Source organism: Ochotona curzoniae, unplaced genomic scaffold (genome assembly GCF_017591425.1).
Source record: "Ochotona curzoniae isolate NIBS_2020 unplaced genomic scaffold, NIBS_Ocur_1.0 contig_4792, whole genome shotgun sequence".
Lineage (NCBI taxonomy): Eukaryota > Metazoa > Chordata > Mammalia > Lagomorpha > Ochotonidae > Ochotona > Ochotona curzoniae.
In genome coordinates, this window is record NW_024466389.1 from 10,095,432 (window position 1) to 10,115,428 (window position 19,997).

Here is a 19,997-nt window from a genome sequence, read left to right on the forward strand (position 1 = left end):
CTCTCTGCTTCCCTCCTACACCATCACCCTCCTCCGTCTCCTGCCCTTGGACTTGGCTGTCCCAGCTAGAGGGCCAGGCAGGCTAGGCCTGGCTGAGGATCTAGGTCGCTGAGAAGCTATCCTGCCTAGAATTGAGGACAGCAACTGGTGGCTATTGGTGCCCAGCCCTGCCCACTCCTGCTGACCAGGGGGGCTTCCGTGTAGGGTGGGCCTGGTGCTGAGGAAGCCAGGTGCAGGCTGGGTGGTACTGCTTAGCTCCCTGTGGCCCAAGGCAGTGCCCTGTCCTCTGTTGTCCTTATTTGCTGTAAAGGCAAGAAGCTGGGCACCAGGCTGGCAGCAAACCTGGAAGCAGCTAGGCTCCGAGACCCCAGGCTGAGGCGATGGTCACGTGGGAGGGTGTGGGATGTGGCAGGGACTCTGGGTGAAGGGCGCTTGCCAAGCGTCCACACTCTGGGATTTTCATTCTGGGGCTGAACGTTAGCATCCTGTCACCAGCTTGATTAACTGCACAGTTCCTGTCTCTGTCTCCGCAGCTGGGTGCCCTAGTCCACAGTCCTGTCAACTGCCCGCTGCTCGGCTTCTCTGCGGTCAGCACCTCCCTGCCACAGGGCTACCTCTGGGTGAGTAACCCTCCCTCCCCCAGGCCCAGCCTGCAGCGTCTCCCTGGCAAGCTTAGTGCTGGACGCTGTGCTCGGAGCGGGAAGCCAGAGCCTCCCCCAGGCAGCAGAAAGCCAGGGCGTTGGCAGGAGGCCGTGCCCCTTACTTAGGGTGATGTGAGGGTAATGAGTGGGGTGGTGACTTGCCTGGGTCGCAGGGTGGAAAGCTCCTGCCCACTTCCTGTGGAGATTCTATCACTTTATGTGCCGCTGAGGTGAGGGGACGGTTCCTGCAAGGCTCACTTTGTTCAAATAAGCCCCTTCCCAACCAGCCCCCTCTCCTCGTGTCGCTGTGGCCTCCAGGCCTTGAAGCTCCAGCATCATTACGCCTCGGCCATCTTCTGCCCCTGATCAATCCCATCTCCAGACACTGGCTTCCCCTTCAGAGATGAGCCCATATGTCCCTCTGAGTGCTGTGTCCTTCTAGCTCCCCCTGTACCTAGCATGTGGTTTATCCATTCCTCCACTCGCTCATCCACCTACCTGCTATCTTTCCTTTCTTCTTTCCATCCACCATCTATCCATCCATATACCCACCCACCCATCCATCCATCCACCCACCCACCTATCCATCCATCTACCCACCCACCCATCCATCCACCCACCCACCTATCCATCCATCTACCCACCCACCCATCCATCCACCCACCCACCTATCCATCCATCTACCCACCCACCCATCTATCCATCCATCCATCCATGTATCCACCTGCCATATGTTGGGTGTGTCCCATGTGCTAGACACCGGAGTAAAGGAGTGACCAGTACAGAGAAGGACATTTTAAAGGGACAGAGGAAGCATTCGCTGTATGATCGAAAGGCACCCTACAGCGGAGGAAATAGGAAGCTGATGTGTGTTTAGTTTTCATCAGCTCCTTGACTGATTTCATCTAGACCCTGAGGCTAGCTGGTTGCCATGGCAGCTGGGGACGAGCCACCTTGTGACCGCAGGTTGTGGGTGGGCAGGAGAGGGAATGACCCCTTGCTCTCTAACCCTTGTGGCTGGTAGGAGGTCGGGACGAGGTCCCTGGAAGGAGGGGACTAGACCCTACCTCTGTTTCTGTGTGTCACACCTGATGGTCTCTCCCTGTTCCCAGGTTGGAGGTGGGCAAGAGGGCGCTGGGGGTCAGGTGGAGATCTTCTCCCTGAACCGGCCCTCGCCCCGCACGGTCAAGTCCTTTCCGCTGGCGGCCCCTGTGCTCTGCATGGAGTATATTCCTGAGCCAGAGGAGGAGGAGACCGAGAGTGGAGAGGAGAGTGGGCCGGCCACTGACCCCTCGGCTGCAGTGCGTCCCACTATCTGCCTCGGGCTCCAGGACGGCAGGTGCAGGCCTGGGGGGGAGGGGTGGGACAGAATGGGGTGGGGCCAGGAGGCGGGGCCATCCCCTTGCCTTGCTTTGGAGTTGCTTGTTACCCACATTCTTCCTGGTTGGAAGGCGGGCACTGGAGCCAGCCAGGGTGGGCGCCAGAGCAACGGGGGCTGCTTGTGCTGCAGTGGGCCAGTCAGTGGGTGGGTGAGCTGTTGCCTTTGGTGTTGGTTCAAATCTAAGTGTTCGCTCTCCTCCATCCCAACTTCCCTGCTGTGTGTCCTCAGGCACTGCATTTTACCAGTCTGAACCTCAGTGTCTCATCTGCAGAGTGGGGCCAAGGGACAGTACACGAGACGTGGGCATGCAGAGCGTTCAGTCCACGTAGCTGACACTGGCTCTTGTTCCCCTGCTAGCTGGGGTATCCCAGGCCAGGAGGTGTCTGCCACGCAGAGGGTCCCCCTCATTGCAAGATGTGCCCGAGGAGGTGATCTCACTAGCAGTGTGGAGGCATGCAGCCAGAGTGGCATCCCTGGGGTCCGCGGAAGTATAGTAGAGGGAACGGTTTCTAAAGACCCAGAGATTCTCCCCGCCTCCCCCCTTCTCCCGAGAGCTCACAGCCCTGGCCTGGCGGGGCCCGTGCTCTCTGTGTCTCTGCCTGCTTGTTGCCTGCCCTGGGAGAGGAGGCTGGGACACACTGTGTTTCCTGAGTTCTTACTACATATCAGGGCCAGGAGCTTCTCGGCCATTCCACCACCCTGAGACCCCACTTTCACCCAAGGGACCAAGGGAGGAGCAGAAGCCAACACTGCAAGCAGAACCAGTAGGAGCCACCCTGAGCCCCATGACATGAGGGCCTGGAGAGAGAAGGAGACAGAGACAGAATCTTCCATCCGCTGGTCCACTCCCCAAATGGCTGCAAGGCCAGAGCTGGGCCAGTCCGAAACCAGGAGCCAGGAGCATCTCCCAGGTCTCCCACATGGGTGCAGGACCCAAGGCTTTGGGCCTTCTCTGCTGCTTTCCCAGGCCACAAGCAGGGAACTGGGTGGGAATTGGAGCAGCTGGAACACAAACTAGTCCCTACGTAGGATACTGTTGCTATAGGTGGCTATTTTACTGGCTATGCCAGGATGCCAGCCCCAAACCATTTTATGTAACCACTGTGTAATTCTAGAACATTCACGTAACCCCAGAAAAAAGCCCCATAGCTATTGGACAGTCCCGCTCTCTTCCCCTGCCCCCGGAAGCCATCCACCTGAGCCTTCTGCCTCTGGAGTGGTCCTCGATATTTCCCGCACCAAGACCTGGCTTCCCAGCACACAGCAGCACATTTAGTGTGCATCCACTTCACGCAAGGCCAGTTCTTGTGTCCCTTCGGTGGCCTCACTTCAGGGCAGGAACTGAGGCTCAGCAGCCTGGGGCCCTTCTGTGGAGGAAGGCGCAGCTGGACTCAAACTTGGCCTGTGTGGCTCTGATAACTGCTCTCTTAACACCTTTTAGTGCTGTCCCTGGTGTCTCCCTGAGGCCTTCTTGTGACAGGGACCTTGTGACGGTTCCTGTAAGGTGGAGCTGGGGCCTGGTCTCACAACCCCCACCCCCTGTGGGGCAGGAGGGCAGGGGGAGCTGCAGACGATGCTCTGTGAGTAACAGCTGCCCCCACATTTCTCTGCCCACAGCATCCTGCTCTACGGCAGCGTGGACACCGGTACACAGTGCCTGGCGACGTGCCGGAGCCCCGGCCTGCAGCCCGTGCTCTGCCTGCGGCACAGTGCCCTCCACCTGCTGGCTGGCCTGCAGGACGGGACCCTTGCTGCCTACCCTCGGACCAGTGGTGAGGACACGGGCAGGGGGGCGGGTACTAGGGGGCAGTCCTGGCTGCAGGAGCTGCTCAGAGCCCACCGGAGGGTCTCCTCGCACAGCGGGCCAGGGTGAGGCCTGTATTTGAGTTCAGGTTGAGTCCTGGGTACGGCATGCATCCTTCAGCAAACAGCTTCTTGTCTTGGAGTCTTTTCTTGTATTCTCTAAAGTGGAAATAACAGTAGCACCCGCTCCTCCAGGTCCCGGCAGCTTCTACAGCCCTGTGGAAGGCGGCCGAGTGCAGGGCTGGGCATCACTTGTCCTTGGTGGGCATGCACGCCCCATGCCTTGTATGTTTCCTGAGCTTTCGGGGCCTGGGGGCTGTGTCTGGAGGGTGTGCTCCAGGGGTGGACCAGGCACCTAACAAGCCTGCGTTAGCATCACCCTCCACTCGGCCTTGCAGCCTTAAGGCAGCTTTCTGGGTCTGCTGCTGAGTTAAGGGTGGGGTGCCGCTCATGCACAGCTCCCCACAGCTGTGGTCCCTGGCTGCTGATGGCTCTTGCAGCCCCTGGTGGGGGATGAAGTGCCCCTTTCCTTTACCCCTGGACTTCCGGGGGCCAGGTGAGCCTGCAGACCCTGCTGGTGGGCGTGGCTGCTATCCCCCAGTCATCATACCACAAGCTGCAGTTATAAATGAATGTTTGTACTGAGTGTTTTGTTTTTTTTGCCACTTGGCACTGTGTTGGTATTTTTAATTAGCTTTTGATAAGGCATTTATAATTTTTAATTAAAGGGGGAAGAAGGAGGGGAAAAAGTCACTCTTGTCATCAGACAGAACGTGTGTGTGGATGTCAACATGGGCTCAGGTGCACGCGCGGCCTTCCCAGCCTCAGAGGCCCCACCCCCTAGCTCCTGACTTATCATGTAGGGTGCTGGGTTGGGAGGAAGGGGGTGCCCAGGCTCTTTACCCCACCTTGGGTGGCACCTGGCTGGGGCCTTCAGGTACATCTCTGGGCTGTTGGCAGCGACTCCCACCCTGCCCAGGAATCTCCCTGGGTTTGGGCGCCCCACTTCCGGTTCTGAAGGACGTCAGCTGCTTAGGATTAGGGGTCACATGTATGACTTCCTCCCAACTAATGGCCTCCACAGTGGCCTGTCCCAAGTGAGGCCAAGTGCTGAGGCCTCAGGGGTTGGGACGTAGTGCCACCCACTGCGGAGAGCTGCTGGGAGGGGACTGAGCTGGGCCTGGCATGGTCCACAACCCTGTCCACACAGGAGGGGCCTGGGCTTGTCCTGCAGAGCTGAAGTTGTCAGACCTGGAGGGACAGGAGGTGTCCCCACCAGCATCCCTGCCTTTCTTTTTTTTTTTTAAGATTTATTTTTATTATTTTTTATTGGAAAGGCGGATATACAGAGAGGAGAGACAGAGAGGAAGATCTTCCATCCGATGATTCACTCCCCAAGTGAGCCGCAACGGGCCGATACTATGCCGATCCGAAGCAAGGAGCCTCTTCCGGGTCTCCCACGCGGGTGCAGGGTCCCAAAGCTTTGGGCCGTCCTCAACTGCTTTCCCAGGCCACAGGCAGGGAGCTGGAAGGGAAGCGGGGCTGCCGGGATTAGAACCGGCGCCCATATGGGATCCCGGGCGTGCAAGGCGAGGACTTAACCACTTGCGCCACCGCGCCGGGCCCATCCCTGCCTTTCTCTCTGCCACTGTATGTGTCCTGAGAACCTGCTATGCACCTGCATGCAATGGCCAGCGAAGCAGAGGGGCTGCTGCCCCCAGGGAGGTGACGGAGGGAGCCAGACTCAGTCATGGAACCAGCAGACAGCTGCAGGTCCCTGGCTGTGCCAGGTCCCAGAGGCAAGGACTGGGTGCCCGTGGGGGCCTGGCTCCGGATACATGATTAGGGCTTGCCCTGGCAGGGTGATCCAGGAGCCGAGAGGAGGAGGCGCAATGGGGCTAGGCATGTGAAGGGCAGGGGGGTCAGAGAACTTGGCAAAGCGCATGACATGTGCAAAGACCAGGGGGCACAAGAGTGGTTGCTCTAGTGGGGACCCCAGAGAGGAGACTGCTGTGCTGGGCAGAGAGGGATGGACACCCAGACAGGGGCTGGGGACTGACTGGTCAAACAACAAGTGTTCTACATTCAGGTTCTTCCGAGTGAGCCAGGTCACCAGGGCGACTCCTGTTTTAGTACGGCCTTGCCCTCCTGAGCAGCCCCAGCAGGAGACACGAAGGCCAGTGTCACCCAGGCAAGGGGTGCTTGTAGGGGCTTTGGCCTTGTGTGAGTGAGTGTGACAGGAAGTGGAGGAAAAGCACTGGGGTTGGCTGAGCCTCAACTCCCTCTGGCTAGCTGTGAGGGCACCATGCTCCAGGGATGGGCCCCCAAGAGCCAGCCAGGAGGTGGGCCTGGTGGCCACACTCTCCCCATGAGCCCACTCCCTGACCGTTAGGTTGGCTGTGGCCAGGGGAGCCTCTGGGATAGCCCTCCTCCCCCCATCTCCATGGTGTCCTTCAGAGGAGGCCTGGGCAGGAAGTGAGGCGACAGGACCTGCCACATGGGATGAGGGAGTGGGACTGTCCCCACCACTTTTAACCTGGGCCATGTGTGGCTGGGTTATGTGTGTCTGTGACCTGCCCATGACCTCCCCATGACCTCCCCATGACCTGCCTATGACCTCCTTGTGATCTGCCCATCGCAGCCACAGAGCTGGAGCTCAGAGCTGACCTGGGTCACCTCCAGGCTCCAGTGCCCCTCAGCAGCTGGCTCTGGTGCCCCCTGGTGGCACCCATGCAGAACCAGGGGCTTGTGACTAAGCCAGACTATGGTGGAGCAGGTGTCCCTGCAGCTGTTGCAAGGAATAGGGTTTGGCGGAGGCCACACCCAGATGACACTGGTCTTCTCAGCCTGGCGGAGGCTGCGTGTGAGGGCAGGAGCAGACCAGAACAGGAGCCCACCCAGGGACTCATCTGTACCCCGAAGGACCTGCATGTACAACCCCTGAAAGTGGACGTGCAAATTCCCCAGGTGACCTGCCCCGGGGAGCCCCCGACTCCAGAGCCAGGGGTACGGGGTCCGGCGTGCAGCCAACACAGAGGGAAATGGAGGCTCTGTTTATCCGCATTCATTCATCCGTTTGTTCATTCATCCGGCAAGGGCGTATCGAGTGCCTCTGATCGCCAGGCACTGAGCCAGGTGGCCCTGCCCCTGTGCTATCCAGTCCTGTGTGTGAGCAAAGTCAGCCCAACTCTCCCACTGTCCCTGGCCAGCTCACGGGCATTGCCAGGGTCTGGGCTGGGGTAGAGGATGTGGGTCAGGGTCAGATGGCAGGTGATATCATGGGCAAGGACCTGGGCTGGGGTCAAGTTTCAGCTAGATGAGAGTTCCTGGGGCCGGGTGCTTTGCCTCTCTGAGCCTCTGTTTCATCATCTGGAAAATGGGCACGCAGGCAGCCTTAGCTCCTTCAGTTCTGGAGCAGTCACACGTGCTCCTCCTGGGCTGCAGCGACTCCCCTGACTTCCCCAGCATCGGGGTCACTGCTGATTTTCATTGTAACCTCCCCAGGCAGCGGTTTCCCTTGGGCCCCTCCCCTCCTCTGCAACTTTCACTCTGTGCCCTGCCTCCTGGGAGAGGTATGCACAGGGCTTTGTCCCTTGCGGGCTGGAGAAGGTGCCCTTTGTTCGCTGAGAGCTGGGCCTGGCTCAAGCCCAGATAGGTGGGCTGTCACACAGGGGCAGAGCTGCATGTGTGCATGTGTGTCCTGGCACATGCAAGCCCGTCTCAGCCCCTGGAGGAGGAGGGGGAAGGTGGAACTGCACTGGGAGGCTTCGCCCCCAGCCTGGCTCATTGGGGCTGCACTTTTTTTTTTCTTTTAAAAGATTTACTTTGTTTTTATTTGAGAGAGGCAGAGTTACAAAGAGAAGGAGAAAAAGAGAAATCTTCTATCTGCTAGATTCTCTCCCCAAACGGCTGCAACAGCTAGTGCTGGGCTACTCTGAAGCTAGAAGCTGAGTCTTCTCTGTGGGTGCAGGGCCCAAGGACTAGAGCCATTTTCTGCTGCTTTCCCAGGTCCTGAGAGGGAGCTGGATCGGAATTGGAGCAGATGGGACTTGAACTGGCACCCACATGGGATGCCGGCACCCGTAGGTAGAGACTTAGTCTACTACGCCATGGTGCCTGATGGTGTCTGTGTTCCTGGTCTCAGTTACAGTGCCGGAGAACTGACAGCATCCGTGGGGGACAGTCATCTTGGTGGTCCAGGGAAAACCCAGGCCCACCAAGAGGAAGCTGCTTTTTATTTTTTCTCCTTGAAAATTAACGTATTTATTCATCTGTTGATTGATTGATTTGAAAGTCAGGACAAGAGCAAGGGAAAGAGACAGACGTCTTCCAGCCTCTGGTTCACTCCCCGAACGGCTGCTGTAGCGGTCAAGGTTGGACCAGGCTAAAGCACATGGGTTCGGGGGCTCAAGCACTCGGACCAGCTCTGGTGGCTCTCTCGGGTGCGTGAGCAGGGTGCTGGGTGGGAAGTGAACTCCAACTGATGCTCCACCGTGGGAAGACCAATGTTGCAGGTGATGGCTTAGCTCGCTGTGCCACAATGCTGGCTGCAAAGGAAGCCTCCCCTTGCCCAGAGCCCCTTGCCCTGATGGCACCGGTGTTGTCCAATTCCTCCTGGCTTACCCTCTGTGCCGGCTATGTGGTCTGACGGCCAGTGCTCAGGCATCCTTTGCGAGCTCCGTGATTCTGGGTAGGCAGGGGACGGTTGCTGAAATTCGCTGGATCTCAGCCACCCCAGTTATTAAAAAGGGGCACTGGGGAACAAAGTCTCGAGGGTGGGCACCGCCCCAGACTGTCTGGGACCTCCTAGGGACCCCGCAGCCTCTGGAGAACTGAAGGTGTACTTGTCGTGCCTAGCCTAGAGGCGAGGAAAGCGGAGTTCAGGAAAGTGTGAGTCCCCCGGCTGTGTTCATGCAGCCAAGGACTGCCAGGCCCAGCCTGCTTCCCATGTGGGAAGGAGCCCGCCTGTGCTGGGGGTGGCTGATTGTGAATAGGGCAGAAGAGGGCATAAAGGGTCCCTGGTGTGTAGGTGAGAGGAAGAGAAAAGACAGGAAAAGTAGGCCAGGCCTTGCTCAGGAGTGGGGTCAGGGCTAGAGTCTGGCTTAGCGCCGCCCACCACACCCCAGGTGGCCAGCAGCTCCTGCCCTCTGCCCAGATGGCCTCTCCATCTTGGTCCGCAGCTGCCTGCCCCCACTCTGGCTCCACCTAGTGGCAGCTCAGGGTCAAGGCGGGGTCTGTGACAGGGCTGCTTGGCAGCCCCTCTGGGACCTGGTAGAGGGATCCGGCTGGGGCAGGGCAAAGTCCTCCACGCTCCACACCCTGTGGCCTATCCCTTCAGGCTGTATCTCAGCCCAGGATTCCCCACGTCAGACTGACACGTCCATCCCTGCCCCTACTCCCGCCTGTCCCAGCCTCTAGTGTGACTCAGCACACATTGCTTGGGTGCCAGGGCACAGGTGGGCATCAGTGCCGGGACATTAACTCTCAGCCTGGCATCATTGGGGATGGCCCTCTGGGGAACGGGCTACGCCTGGGATGTCCCTTCTGCTGGGGAGCGGTGGTGGTCCTGATGGGGTAAATCGTGGTTAAGTCTTGGAATGGGAGAGAAGGTGGCTAACAGGTTCATTCTGGAGGAGCCATGGTGCCAGGGAGGTCCCCAGAGGGCTCGATAGGGGCACAGCTGCTGTCAGGCTCCTTAGCGAGATGGCAGCAGGACCAGGGCCACACCCTGCCACCAGGGTGCTGTCTGCCTGCCAGGCTGTGCATGGCACAGCACATGGCCTGACTTGGAGTCGGGGTGAACTGAACCAAGAAGAGTGGAAAGGAGACCACAGAGGGGACGTGGGAAGGAGGGAGGGGCCAGTGGGGGGGAGGGGGAGTGTGAAGGGCAGAGGGAGAGACAACAGGCAGGCTAGGGGCAGGGGTGGGGTAGGGGTGGGGATGTATGTGGAGTCCCGCAGGAGTCCCCATTGCTGCCCTTGGCTCCTCGCATGGACCCCTCACCATCTGTCTTCCTCTCTGCCCACAGGAGGGACGCTGTGGGACCTGGAGAGCCCGCCCATGTGCCTGACTGTGGGCCCGGGGCCCATTCGCACCCTGCTCAGCCTGGAGGATGCTGTGTGGGCCAGCTGTGGATCTCGGGTCACCGTCTTGGATGCCACCACCCTACAGACTCAGGTACCGTCTCGGCCCGCGGGACCCTCTGCGCACTCCCCCAGCCGGCCCCTCTGTGCCGCTGCCCCGGCCCTGTCTGCTCTTGGCTCCTGGCTGTGTCTAGGGAGCTGCAGAGCTTAGCATCCTGGGTGGGGTCCACTGCTGGCACTGTCAGCTTAGGGCACTGCATCCGGTGAGGAAATTCCTACCACCTCACCATGTGGCACCAGCATGCCTGGGATGGGGAATAAAGGTTCCCCTTTTCTGTTGGAACCCACTTGTGGGATAGCCACACCCTCTTGGTTGATTCCCCGAGGGCGTGCCCCAGTGACATCATCGCCTCTCACTTTCATTAAGATGTGTTTAGGAGGGGACATTCAGGCCAGGCAGTGGCGAAGCAGAGGGGGCCCAGGCTCTCTGTCGGGCTCTCACCCCTGACCTAGCACGCATGCCCAGGTCAGCTGTGAGGAGGAGGGTTCTGAGCCCCCCTGGGATCCCTGTCATGGGACTGTTCCCCTAGACTTGCACATGCATGGTTCCGCCCAGCCACGGGAGATGTGGATGTGGTATTTTTGTTTGTTTAAAAGGTTTATTTATTTTATTTGAAAGTCAGAGTTTCAGAGAAACAGAGAGAGAGAGAAGGAGAGAAATAGGGGGATCTTCCGTCTGCTGGTTCAACCCTCAAATGGCTGCAATAGCCAAAAACGGGTCAGTCAGTCCAAAGCCAGGAGCTTCATCCAGGTCTTCTGCATGGGTGCAGGGACCCAAGCACTTGAGCCATCTTCCACTGCTTTCCCAGGTGCAATAGCAGGGAGCTGGATCAGAAGTGGAACAACTGGAGCCCGTACGGGATACAGTGTTGTAGGCAGTGGCCTTACCTGCTTTGTCATGAGAGCAGTTCTTAGGCTGGGTTGTTTAAACCATACGCAGGTAGAGGCCACTGCGGGGTCCTGCCTTGCCACCTCGCAGACACTGCCTGTGTCTCTAACACTACATCCACCCACTGCCCGCCGTCCTGCCACCCCGGGTGGAAGTCCTTAGCTTGTACCTGTCTGCCCCTGGCTGACAGCATCACCCACCTACTTTGCATACCCCACCCCGCCCCTAGTCTGTCCTGGCCTGCCACCTCAAGACTCAGGCATAGCTCTCTGAATGGTCACAGGTGGCGTGCGCCATCTCCAGTTTGTCTGGATTGTGAGTTTGGAGGCGCAGGGCATCGCCTGGTGTGTGACTGGGTCGGGGTGCACTGGCCCCCTAATGGTGCTTCCTCCTGTACAGTGGTCTTCGCTTGTCTCCTGGAACCTGTCTCGTAGGAGCCAAGGAGGGGCTGCAGGGACAGACCTGGGTCGTCTGACCATAGCTGATCAGGGCAGATGCCCCGAGGGCACGGCCTTCCTCTGACCAGCAGGGAAACCAAGTCATAGGCAGCTGTGTGCCACGGCCAGCCTGTGCCAGCTTCCTGCCCCTGTCTCGCTGAGGCCCAGAGGTACAGTCTTGGGGGGCCACAGCCTGCTCTGTTTGTAGGTCCACCACTTCCAGGTGGGCTGCCTTGGGCCTGTGCCTGTGAGAGGCCCTTGCCTAGGTCCTTGAGCTCGCTGTGTTCCTCCGAGTTTTACAGAGGAGCGGGACCAAGCATGGATGTGATGGACGTTTGCGTACGGATGTGTAGGACTCCTCCATGTTCTGTGGGGTGCATCCTGCTAAGCTGAAAAGGCCTGGAATACACCTGGCCTCCTGCACCTTGCGGCTCAGCCGTGCACATGCCATGGTGCCAGGGTCAGGGGGTGTTGGCACCTTTGCTGTGGATGCTGGCTTGCTGGCTTTCACAGGGCGCTGAATCCCAAATGTGACCCACACTTCGCACTGAGCCCTGGGTGCTGTGTGGTCTGAATGCCGTGGTTGAAGGACCTGGCAGAGCCTGTGGTGTGAAGTCTGCTTGGAAAGTCGGCAGTCTCAAGACACCAAGAGCTGGTAACCCAGAAGTACTCCTGGCCCCGCCCCCAGGCATTCGGGCGGACAGGGCAGGTACTGCCTTCCGGCTGCCTGGCTCTCTTCAGGCCTGTGGCAGCTGGCATGGGGTCAGCTCCACCAGGAGGGTCAGCTCCTCCCCCGAAGGCCCAGCTCCTCCAGACCCCTGCACTGGTGGCATCCTCCGAGCTGAGTCGTCCTGAGGCCCAGCAGTGAGCACCTGTGACCGCCCCCTCCCTGGGGCCTGGCTAGGGTAGGCTGTAGGGGCAGCGCAGGGAGTCCCCATGTCTGTGTCCTCTTTCTTCTGGGAAGAGCTGGCGCAAAGAGGGGGTCCCTGGAGATGCTGGAGCCAGACTCCCATCCAAGGCCCTGGCTCACTTTGGGAGCCTTCTCTGATGCTTCCCCAACCTTTCCCTATTGTTTCCCACTAAGGGTCTCTCACCTCGGCCTCGTGGGTGGGCAGTGGGGGATGGCTGAACTAGGAGAGCGGCTTTCCCAGGTCCTGCAGGGCCCTGACCTGCCTGGGTCTCAAGCTATTTGCCAGAAGGCTGTCAGCTGGTCTGTCCCCTGCAGGTCCTCCTCAGAGCATCTTATACGTGGGTGACTCAGCTTCGGGCAAGGCAGGCTGAGCAAAGGCATTGAGTCTGCAGCCCCAGATCCCACACTTGTGGGAGGGGGCTAGGAGACCCAGCCCTGCCCTTGACCCCAGGGAGGTTCTTCCTAGGAACTGGTGTGAAGGTCAGAGAGCCCTTGGGGTGGGGGTGTGAGCAGCAGGGGCCTGGGACACAGCAGGAAAGCTGGACGCACCTGGCTCCTTGGCAGGAGCCCCAAAAACTTCAGAGGTGGGGAGAAGGGGAGGTAAAGGCAGGCGCCCCCGCCTTTATCCTGGCCGTGTACCCTTGGAGGGATACAGTTTGTGAGTAGCCTGTTCAGCTACAACCTTGGACAAGAGACTGAGCCTTCCTGGGGCTCGGTTACCTGTAGATTGGGACACTGAGGGCAGTGTGGACAGCTCCCAGGAGGCATTCATGGGCGTGCCTGGCTGCTGTGTAGCTGTTGTGCCTTGGATGTGGTTAGGGTACCAGGGACTTGGTTCCCTCCTTGCAGGCCCCCAGCAGCTTCACCAGAAGCCAGACTTCCTCCCGCCTCAGCGATCCTGGGCCTGCAGGCTGATGGGCAGAGCGAAGGACAGAATCCAGATCTCACTTCTGTCCCTCACCAGCTAGCCACAGTGCAGTCCTGGCCACGGCCGTGGGGCCCCAGCAGCTACCAGTCTCTCGTGTGGATATTTGATGATTTAAGATGAGTTCTGGATAGGCTGCTCTTGAGACGGGGATGGGGACCCGATACGGCTCTGCATACTTGTGGGGGAGGCGGGGAGCCCGTGCCCGTAGCCGCTGCCAGGGAAATGGCAAAGTTTCTGTGTGTAACGCAGAGTGGGCAGCTCGCCCTCGGTACACACAATCACTCCGCGCCTAACAAGGTGAGTGCCATGCATATTTAATGGAGCCATGCTTCTGCTCCTACTCCGGGAGAGAGCACGCCGCTGCCGCTGTAGCTGGGGCTCCGGAAGTGGCTGTGCTGGCTGCCGCTAATGACTGTCCAACCCGCTCCTGGGCTGGCTGGCTCCACACTTGCCTTGGTGCTCCCAGACAGTCCCGCGAGGCCCAGAGGAGCTTGTTGGACACGGGGCTACTGTTGTTCACTTGTTCCCTGACTGTGGAATTGTGAACATGCCCCAGACTCTGCACCTGCAGGACTGTGCCTCCCACATTCCCCGGGAACAGAGCTGCTGCCAGCTGGGAACAGCTCCCTGCAGGGTGGGGCAGGGATTCTGGACCCAGAGCCATCCACTGCCCTGGGCCCGGAGACGTGGGAGTGTGCGGTTGGCTGTGGCTAGCGTGGTCCACGGGGAAGCGCTCCAGGGTTAATCCAGGAATTGTGTTCACTCCCTCCCTGGGAGCTGATGATAACCCACCCACATCGAGTGTTGGAGGAGGCATGGGTTTAAGGCCTTGCACGTGGGTAGACTTGTTTAATGCCCAAGTTACCCTGTGGAAGAGTAGGACCATTCTTACACTTTACAAATGAAGGTCCAGGGAGAGCAAGTTCTCCCGAGGTCACACATCTGGACAGAGGCAGCCCGAGTCTGGAGCTCTGGGCTGGCCGCCCCAGCAGGCAGAAGGCGCAGCCTCTGTTTCCTCTGTGCCCTTGGAGGGAACTGGAGAGTCCCTGGGTGCTTACCACCCGCTTTTCCCACCTACACAGCTTCTGGGCTGGCGATGACCTTCATGCATCTTGGTTTCCCTGTGTGTAGACCACGGGGACCACAAAGCGAGTACCCCTTAGCGAGTCATCATGGTGGGCTGGTGGACGAGCGTGTTCCAGGGCCGTCAGCGTACGGTGCCAGAGTGAGGAGATGGGAGTCCTGTCTGGAGCCTCCACCCGGTGCAGTGAGACAAGCCTGAGTCTGGGGGCACCCAGGGAGAGGAGGAGGGGCAGTGGGTGTCGCCAGAGGAGGGAAGCAGGAGGGGCCAAGTCCAGGCTGTGTGTACCACCTCCTCCTGGGGCGAGGGCCTCTCAGCTGGTGCTGTCTCCCCCAGCAGGTCCCCAGAGGCCCCACTTGGCCCCGATGCTGTCCCTTGCCCAGCTGGTCCCTGCTCGGTCGGGCGCCCCAACCTTGCTCATCCCATTGCCCGCGGAGCTGGTGCCCGGGTCTGGTTTGCGTTTTCACGCCCACCAATTGCTCGCTCAGCTCCTTGATCCCGGTGGAGGCAGAAGCGAGGCTGTTAAATAATCATGTCGCTCACCAGGGCCTGTGTCAACACGGCATCCTCCGTGTTCATTATCTAGATCGCCACCTTCAAAGTCTAATCCAGTCGTCTGGAGTTCATTTTCACCGATCGCTGGAGGGAGAAGCCGCTGCAGGATGATTGTTGCATCTTAATTTAGAAGAAACAGATCGGGGGCGGGCTGACAGGAGGCCCACTGCGCACGGGGTGTGAGCGGCCCATTTCAGGGGGCCAGGCAAAGCTGCTGCCCGACTCCCTGGTGCTTGGGAGGGTTAGGAGTACGGCAGGGCGGGGCAGTGGAGACCCCGCCAGGCTGTGGCCGTGCCTTGCATGATTGGATCCCTGCAGTGCCAGGCTAGATGTGCTTGGGCCCATTTCACAGGTGAGGCGATGGGCCGGGAGCCTTGCAGTCTGCAGCTGCGCTGGGCCCCGAGTTCCCCCTTGGGATCTGCCGAGCTCCAGCCACCACCAGGCCTTTACCTCTGTCCTTGTGTCTTGCCTGTTCCTTCTCCCTCATTCCTCTTAAGCCTCAGCTTAACCCCTTCAGCTCCCACTCTTACGGCATCGGCCGGTGTATCACCATCAAGGCACTAACCGCTTTCTGCAGGTGGCCCGTCTGGACTACTCGTGGAAAAACATGAGTGGGGGGGGGTTGCCCTGGCCTGCCTCAGGTGCCTTTGTGCCCCAGGTGGCTGGGCATGGTGCAGCCTCACACTAGTTCTAGGGGGAAGGATGTGAGTTCTTCCTGGGCCAAAAGGTTGGAAATATGGGCTGGGGGAGGCCTGGAAGCTCTGGGCCAACTGGGGACAGATCCGGGAGGTCTTATGTCTTTGAGGATATGGGGCAGGGAGGCCACACCGGGAGCAGGTAGGAAGGGCTTGTGAGTGTCTCTTGGCCAGCAGAGATGGTCTTGTCTCAGGGTGGGCAGCCCTGGAGGGCACAGGGGTGGTGGCTCCCCTGATTGAGGCCCAGACCCAGCTCTGAGAGTCCACCCTGACCTGGAGGTGTTTCCATGGCAGCCCTTTTCTCCAAGGCTCAGCCTCCATCCAAACCCTGTCAAACCTCCCTGTTGGGCTTGCAGGAGCTTAGACCCTGGAATGGGGCGCTCAGCCCTGCCTCAAAGTGTGGAGCTGGGGGCGGGGGGTTCCTGCCTGGCTGCAGCTCCTCTCCCATTAGACCCTGGCTCCCACATGCTCAGAGAAACCTGTACCTGGACTCCCCCACATTCACTGAGTCCCATCCCTCCCTGCCTCCCCACCCCCGTCCCATCCCCTGTGACCCGCGGTTGTAGCTCATATTGCAACTTCAATGGCACCTTGGGACCATTCATGGGACAGACAAGAATTAGCCAGGCTATAGCTCTGTAAGGTAGGGCAGGGGCGGGTCTACTTGGCTTCCCTTGTGCTGGCATATCTTGCATGTGAGCCTAGCCCTGATGCCCAGCAGGTGCCCTGGCAGGGGTTGCTGAAGCCAAGAGGGCAGCCCCCTTGGGGCAGCGGGCTGCACATGTGCTGTTTTCTGTCCGTGTGGAGCCAGGGAGGTTGGGCAGGGGCCCTGCAGGGCACCTGGCTGGAGGCTTGGTTGCAACCTTGGAGCATGAGGATACCTCCTGTGCACCTGCTGACAACAGCCCCGCCCTGGGTCCTGCTCCAGCACCGCCCACCAGTGCCTTCTGTGGGCTGCCGAGATGGGACTGGTGCTTCCTGTCACACGAGAACAATGTGAAAGAAACTTCTGGGCACCCACAGCCCCTTGATTTCCCCCTGCCCACCCCCAAGCACACCCACCCTCCCCAGCCTCAATTTTCACATTTAGTGCCCAAACTCAGTTTGCATGTATTAGCTGTTGTAAATCTATCATAACAGTGTGACACGGCATGAATAATGCATCACAGGGCTGTATTAGTTTTCTGTCTCCTGTCTTATTTATGACATGAAACGGGTGGGAATTTGCAAAAGCAGAGTCCCAGCGCAGGGTTTCTTGGGTAATGGTATGTAAATTGGCAGGAGGGTGGTGAAGAGTGCCAGCTCTGGGCTGCGTTGGGGGCAGGGTCAGGAGGGCGTCGTCCTGCAGAGTCAGCTCCTTGCGGCAGTGTTGTCTTTGTCCCCGCCCCCCGATACACATGCGTGGTTGCTGTTGTCTTCCTGTTGTTGTTCAGCTGTCGTTAATTAAAAGTTGCCAAGTAAAACTCATCAGTCTTCTAAAAAGTCTAATAGCAGGCATGGACAAGAACAAGTTCAAATCTGTTTTAGATTCATCTATTTGAAAAGCAGAGAGAGAGAGAGAGAGAGAGAGAGATCTTCCATCTACTGGTTCATTCCCTGAAAGCACATAACAGCCAGGCTGAGCCAGGACTCTCACGTGGGTGGCAGGGACTCAAAGACTCGGTCATCTCCAACCTCCTCTGATGCATTATCAGGGAACTGGATTGGAAGCAGAGGAGTCGGACACAGACTGGCAAGCCGCTAGGGATTGCTGGTGTCCCGAGTGGCAGCCTAGCCCTCTGTGTCCCAGTGCCCGCCAAAGCAGGAAGGACTGAGGTCAGGCGAGTGGAGGAACTGTGTTCTAGAGCCCCACGTGTCCTGCCGTCGGGGTCCCTGGAGCCTTTTGTACCCGCTCGTCCGTCCTCCATTACCGTCTCCTCTGGGCCCTGCTGATGGGGTCTGGGAGAGGACAGACGCCCAGCTCCTTGGGAACTTGACCAGGAGCAAGTAGGGCTCTGGACGTGGAAGTGCTTGATGCCAGGCCAGGGCTGGGGGCTTGAACATGGCGGCTGAGAGCTTCTCCTGAGGGCCGGATCCTGGGAGGAGCCACAGAGCACCTTGCGGGGTGGGGGTGCCCGTGAGAGACCATCTGTGTGGAGGCGTTAGGCCCAGGCCTGGGGCTTGGTGCTGTCCCAGTCACCTGTAAGCCGGGCAGCTGAGCTGGGTGGGCATCAGGGTACCTCTCCAAAGAGGGGGAGGCAGTGAGCAGGGCACTGCACAGCGTCCCTGCAGCCCTGTGCCCCTAGGTCTGGTGAACATGGACGGTCAGCGGGGAGCAGGGAGTCCCTCCTGCAGCAGCGCAGCAGGTCCGTATCCGTTGAGCTCCTGCTGTGTGTCGCCGCTGCCACCAAGAACCCTGAGCATTTCTTTGCGGATGCTAGCTGTGTGCACGGCGGTAACCCCACCTGCTCCTGCTTGCTCTGTCGGACCCACAGGCACATGCATTCTTTCCTCTCTTTGTTTTTAAGATTTGTTTAATTTTTATTGCAAAGTCAGATATACAGAGAGGAGAGACAGAAAGGAAGATCTTTTGTCCAATGGTTCACTCCTCAAGTGGCTGCAATGGCAGGAACTGAGCTGATCTGAAGTCAGGAGCCCAGAGCCTCTTCCAAGTCTCCCACGTGGGTACAGGGTCCCAAAGCTTTGGGCCGTCCTCGACTGCTCTCCCAGGCCACAAGCAGGGAGCTAGATGGGAAATGGGGCTGCTGGGATTAGAACCCGCGCCTACCTATATGGAATCCTGGCACATGCAAGGCGAGGACTTTAGCCACTAGGCTTTTGCGCCGGGCCCCTTTCCTCTTGTTTGATCTCTGTCCATCTGCCTATCTCTCTCGCTTTTTTTGGGGGGTGAGGGGAATCTCTTGCCTTTGTCATGGATGGCTTGGGTGTTCTCTTACGGTTGATCTTACTTCCCGTCTCTGAGTTGATTTCCCTTGGTGTTGCCCATTCTATACACATTCTATGCCTTCCTGGCTTTCCAAGCCCCTCGGGCCCAGGGACAGGGCCCCAGGAGTGGGCTCCACGTTCGTTGACCCGTCCCCTTCCCAGGCTGGGCGGGAAACGGCCTCAGAAGTGCCTCTTGCCATCTTCACGGCAACCTTATTATTACCCCCATTTCAAAGGAGAGGAAGCTGAGGCAGGAAGTAGCAGCGTCGGAGCACTTCTCTGACGAATGAGATTACATCGGGCCGTGTGGACACCGCTTGGCAGAGGAGTCCCACGGATCTGCTCATCCCCGATGCTTCCTGCACAGGTCGCCGTCCTGCTGGACCCCTTGTCTGTGTCCCCCTCCTTAACCTGTCTGTTGAGTCCCCTGATGCCCTCCGTGGAGGTAGGGGCAAGGTTGGGCAGCTGGCAGCTCCCTCACCCCACTCAACCCTGGCTCTCAGACAGCACACACATGGCTCACAGTCAAGGTGTCTGGCAGCCCCAGGCGGCCCAGCCCTCCCTCCACAGGTGTGGATGCTGGAGAGGAAACGCTAGGCTGGCTCTGCTAATTGAGGAAAACAAAAGGAAATCAAAGGAGCTCTACGGGGAGAATATCAATAGCCCGTGCTCTAAGATGCTCTTCTGGTGTCACTTCCTCCGGAACAGGCACTCGGGGCAAAGCGCTGGCACCGGGGTGGGCGTTCGGTGCTGTCATGGGGTCATCCCTCAGGATGCCGCATCCCATATAGGAGTGCCTGCTTCCAGTCCTGGCCACTCACTCCCCCATCCGGCTTCCTGTGATGCACACCCTGGGAGTGGCCCCTGCCGCCCATGTGGGAGACCTGGAGCGGGAAGTCTCCTATGGGACAGGAGGGGCCTCACTCCCACCTCACAAATGAGCACGCTGGACTGTGGGGTCCTGGACCAGCCCATGGGCCAGAGGGCACTGTGGTACTGCCTCCCACTCACCATCCCTGGGCCTTGACTGACCAAGCCCTGTAGGCAGGCGTGTCGGGGCATCCACCAGAGCCACGGAGAGGTGTCTGTGGCTGGAGGCAGGCTGCGTGTGCTGGTGTCCGATCAGGGTGACCAACTGTCCGTGTTCACCGAGGACTTTGGTGCTATAGGCAGAACTGGGCGCAGTGGGACCCGTTGCTCGCTGTCCTAGTTCCTGAGCGGTTCAGACGTGGCTCAGCCACCAATCAGCTTCCTTGCCTGTGAGGTGTTGGTAAGAGTAAAACAGAAAGGGTAGGGGCGCTTGTGCTAATGGCCTTTATCCCGTCTCCACCCCTGCCCCGTGCAGCAGCCTGGAGCAGGGGGAGATTGCTCTGCTCACTACCCCTCCCCAACCCCTTGCTGGTGGCACGGCCCTGCCCAGGTCAGTTCTTGACGCTCCAGTGTCCTGCCCCTTGGATGAGGACGGAGTATGGTGCCCATTTCCCTGGCTGCTGTGGGTGGGCAGAGTTGGTAGGGCACCGACTGGAGCTCAGGGGTGACCCCTGGGCCTGTGGCCATGCTGCCAGGGGTAGCTCGTGGATGGTGGTGGGGCCAGGTTCAAGTGGCAAGA

General features: G+C 59.3%; 1 protein-coding gene across 7 annotated transcripts in view; it reads left to right on the forward strand.

The window, feature by feature from the left end:
- Nucleotides 1-19,997, forward strand: part of ARHGEF10L (Rho guanine nucleotide exchange factor 10 like) — an 84,318-nt gene that overhangs the window by 50,869 nt on the left and 13,452 nt on the right. For all 7 annotated transcript variants that reach the window (XM_040987981.1, XM_040987980.1, XM_040987983.1 and 4 more), the window contains 4 exons: nt 534-620; nt 1,754-1,980; nt 3,640-3,794; nt 9,854-10,002. In XM_040987981.1, the coding sequence (XP_040843915.1) occupies nt 534-620; nt 1,754-1,980; nt 3,640-3,794; nt 9,854-10,002 (618 nt within the window). The remainder of the gene's footprint in view (nt 1-533; nt 621-1,753; nt 1,981-3,639; nt 3,795-9,853; nt 10,003-19,997) is intronic.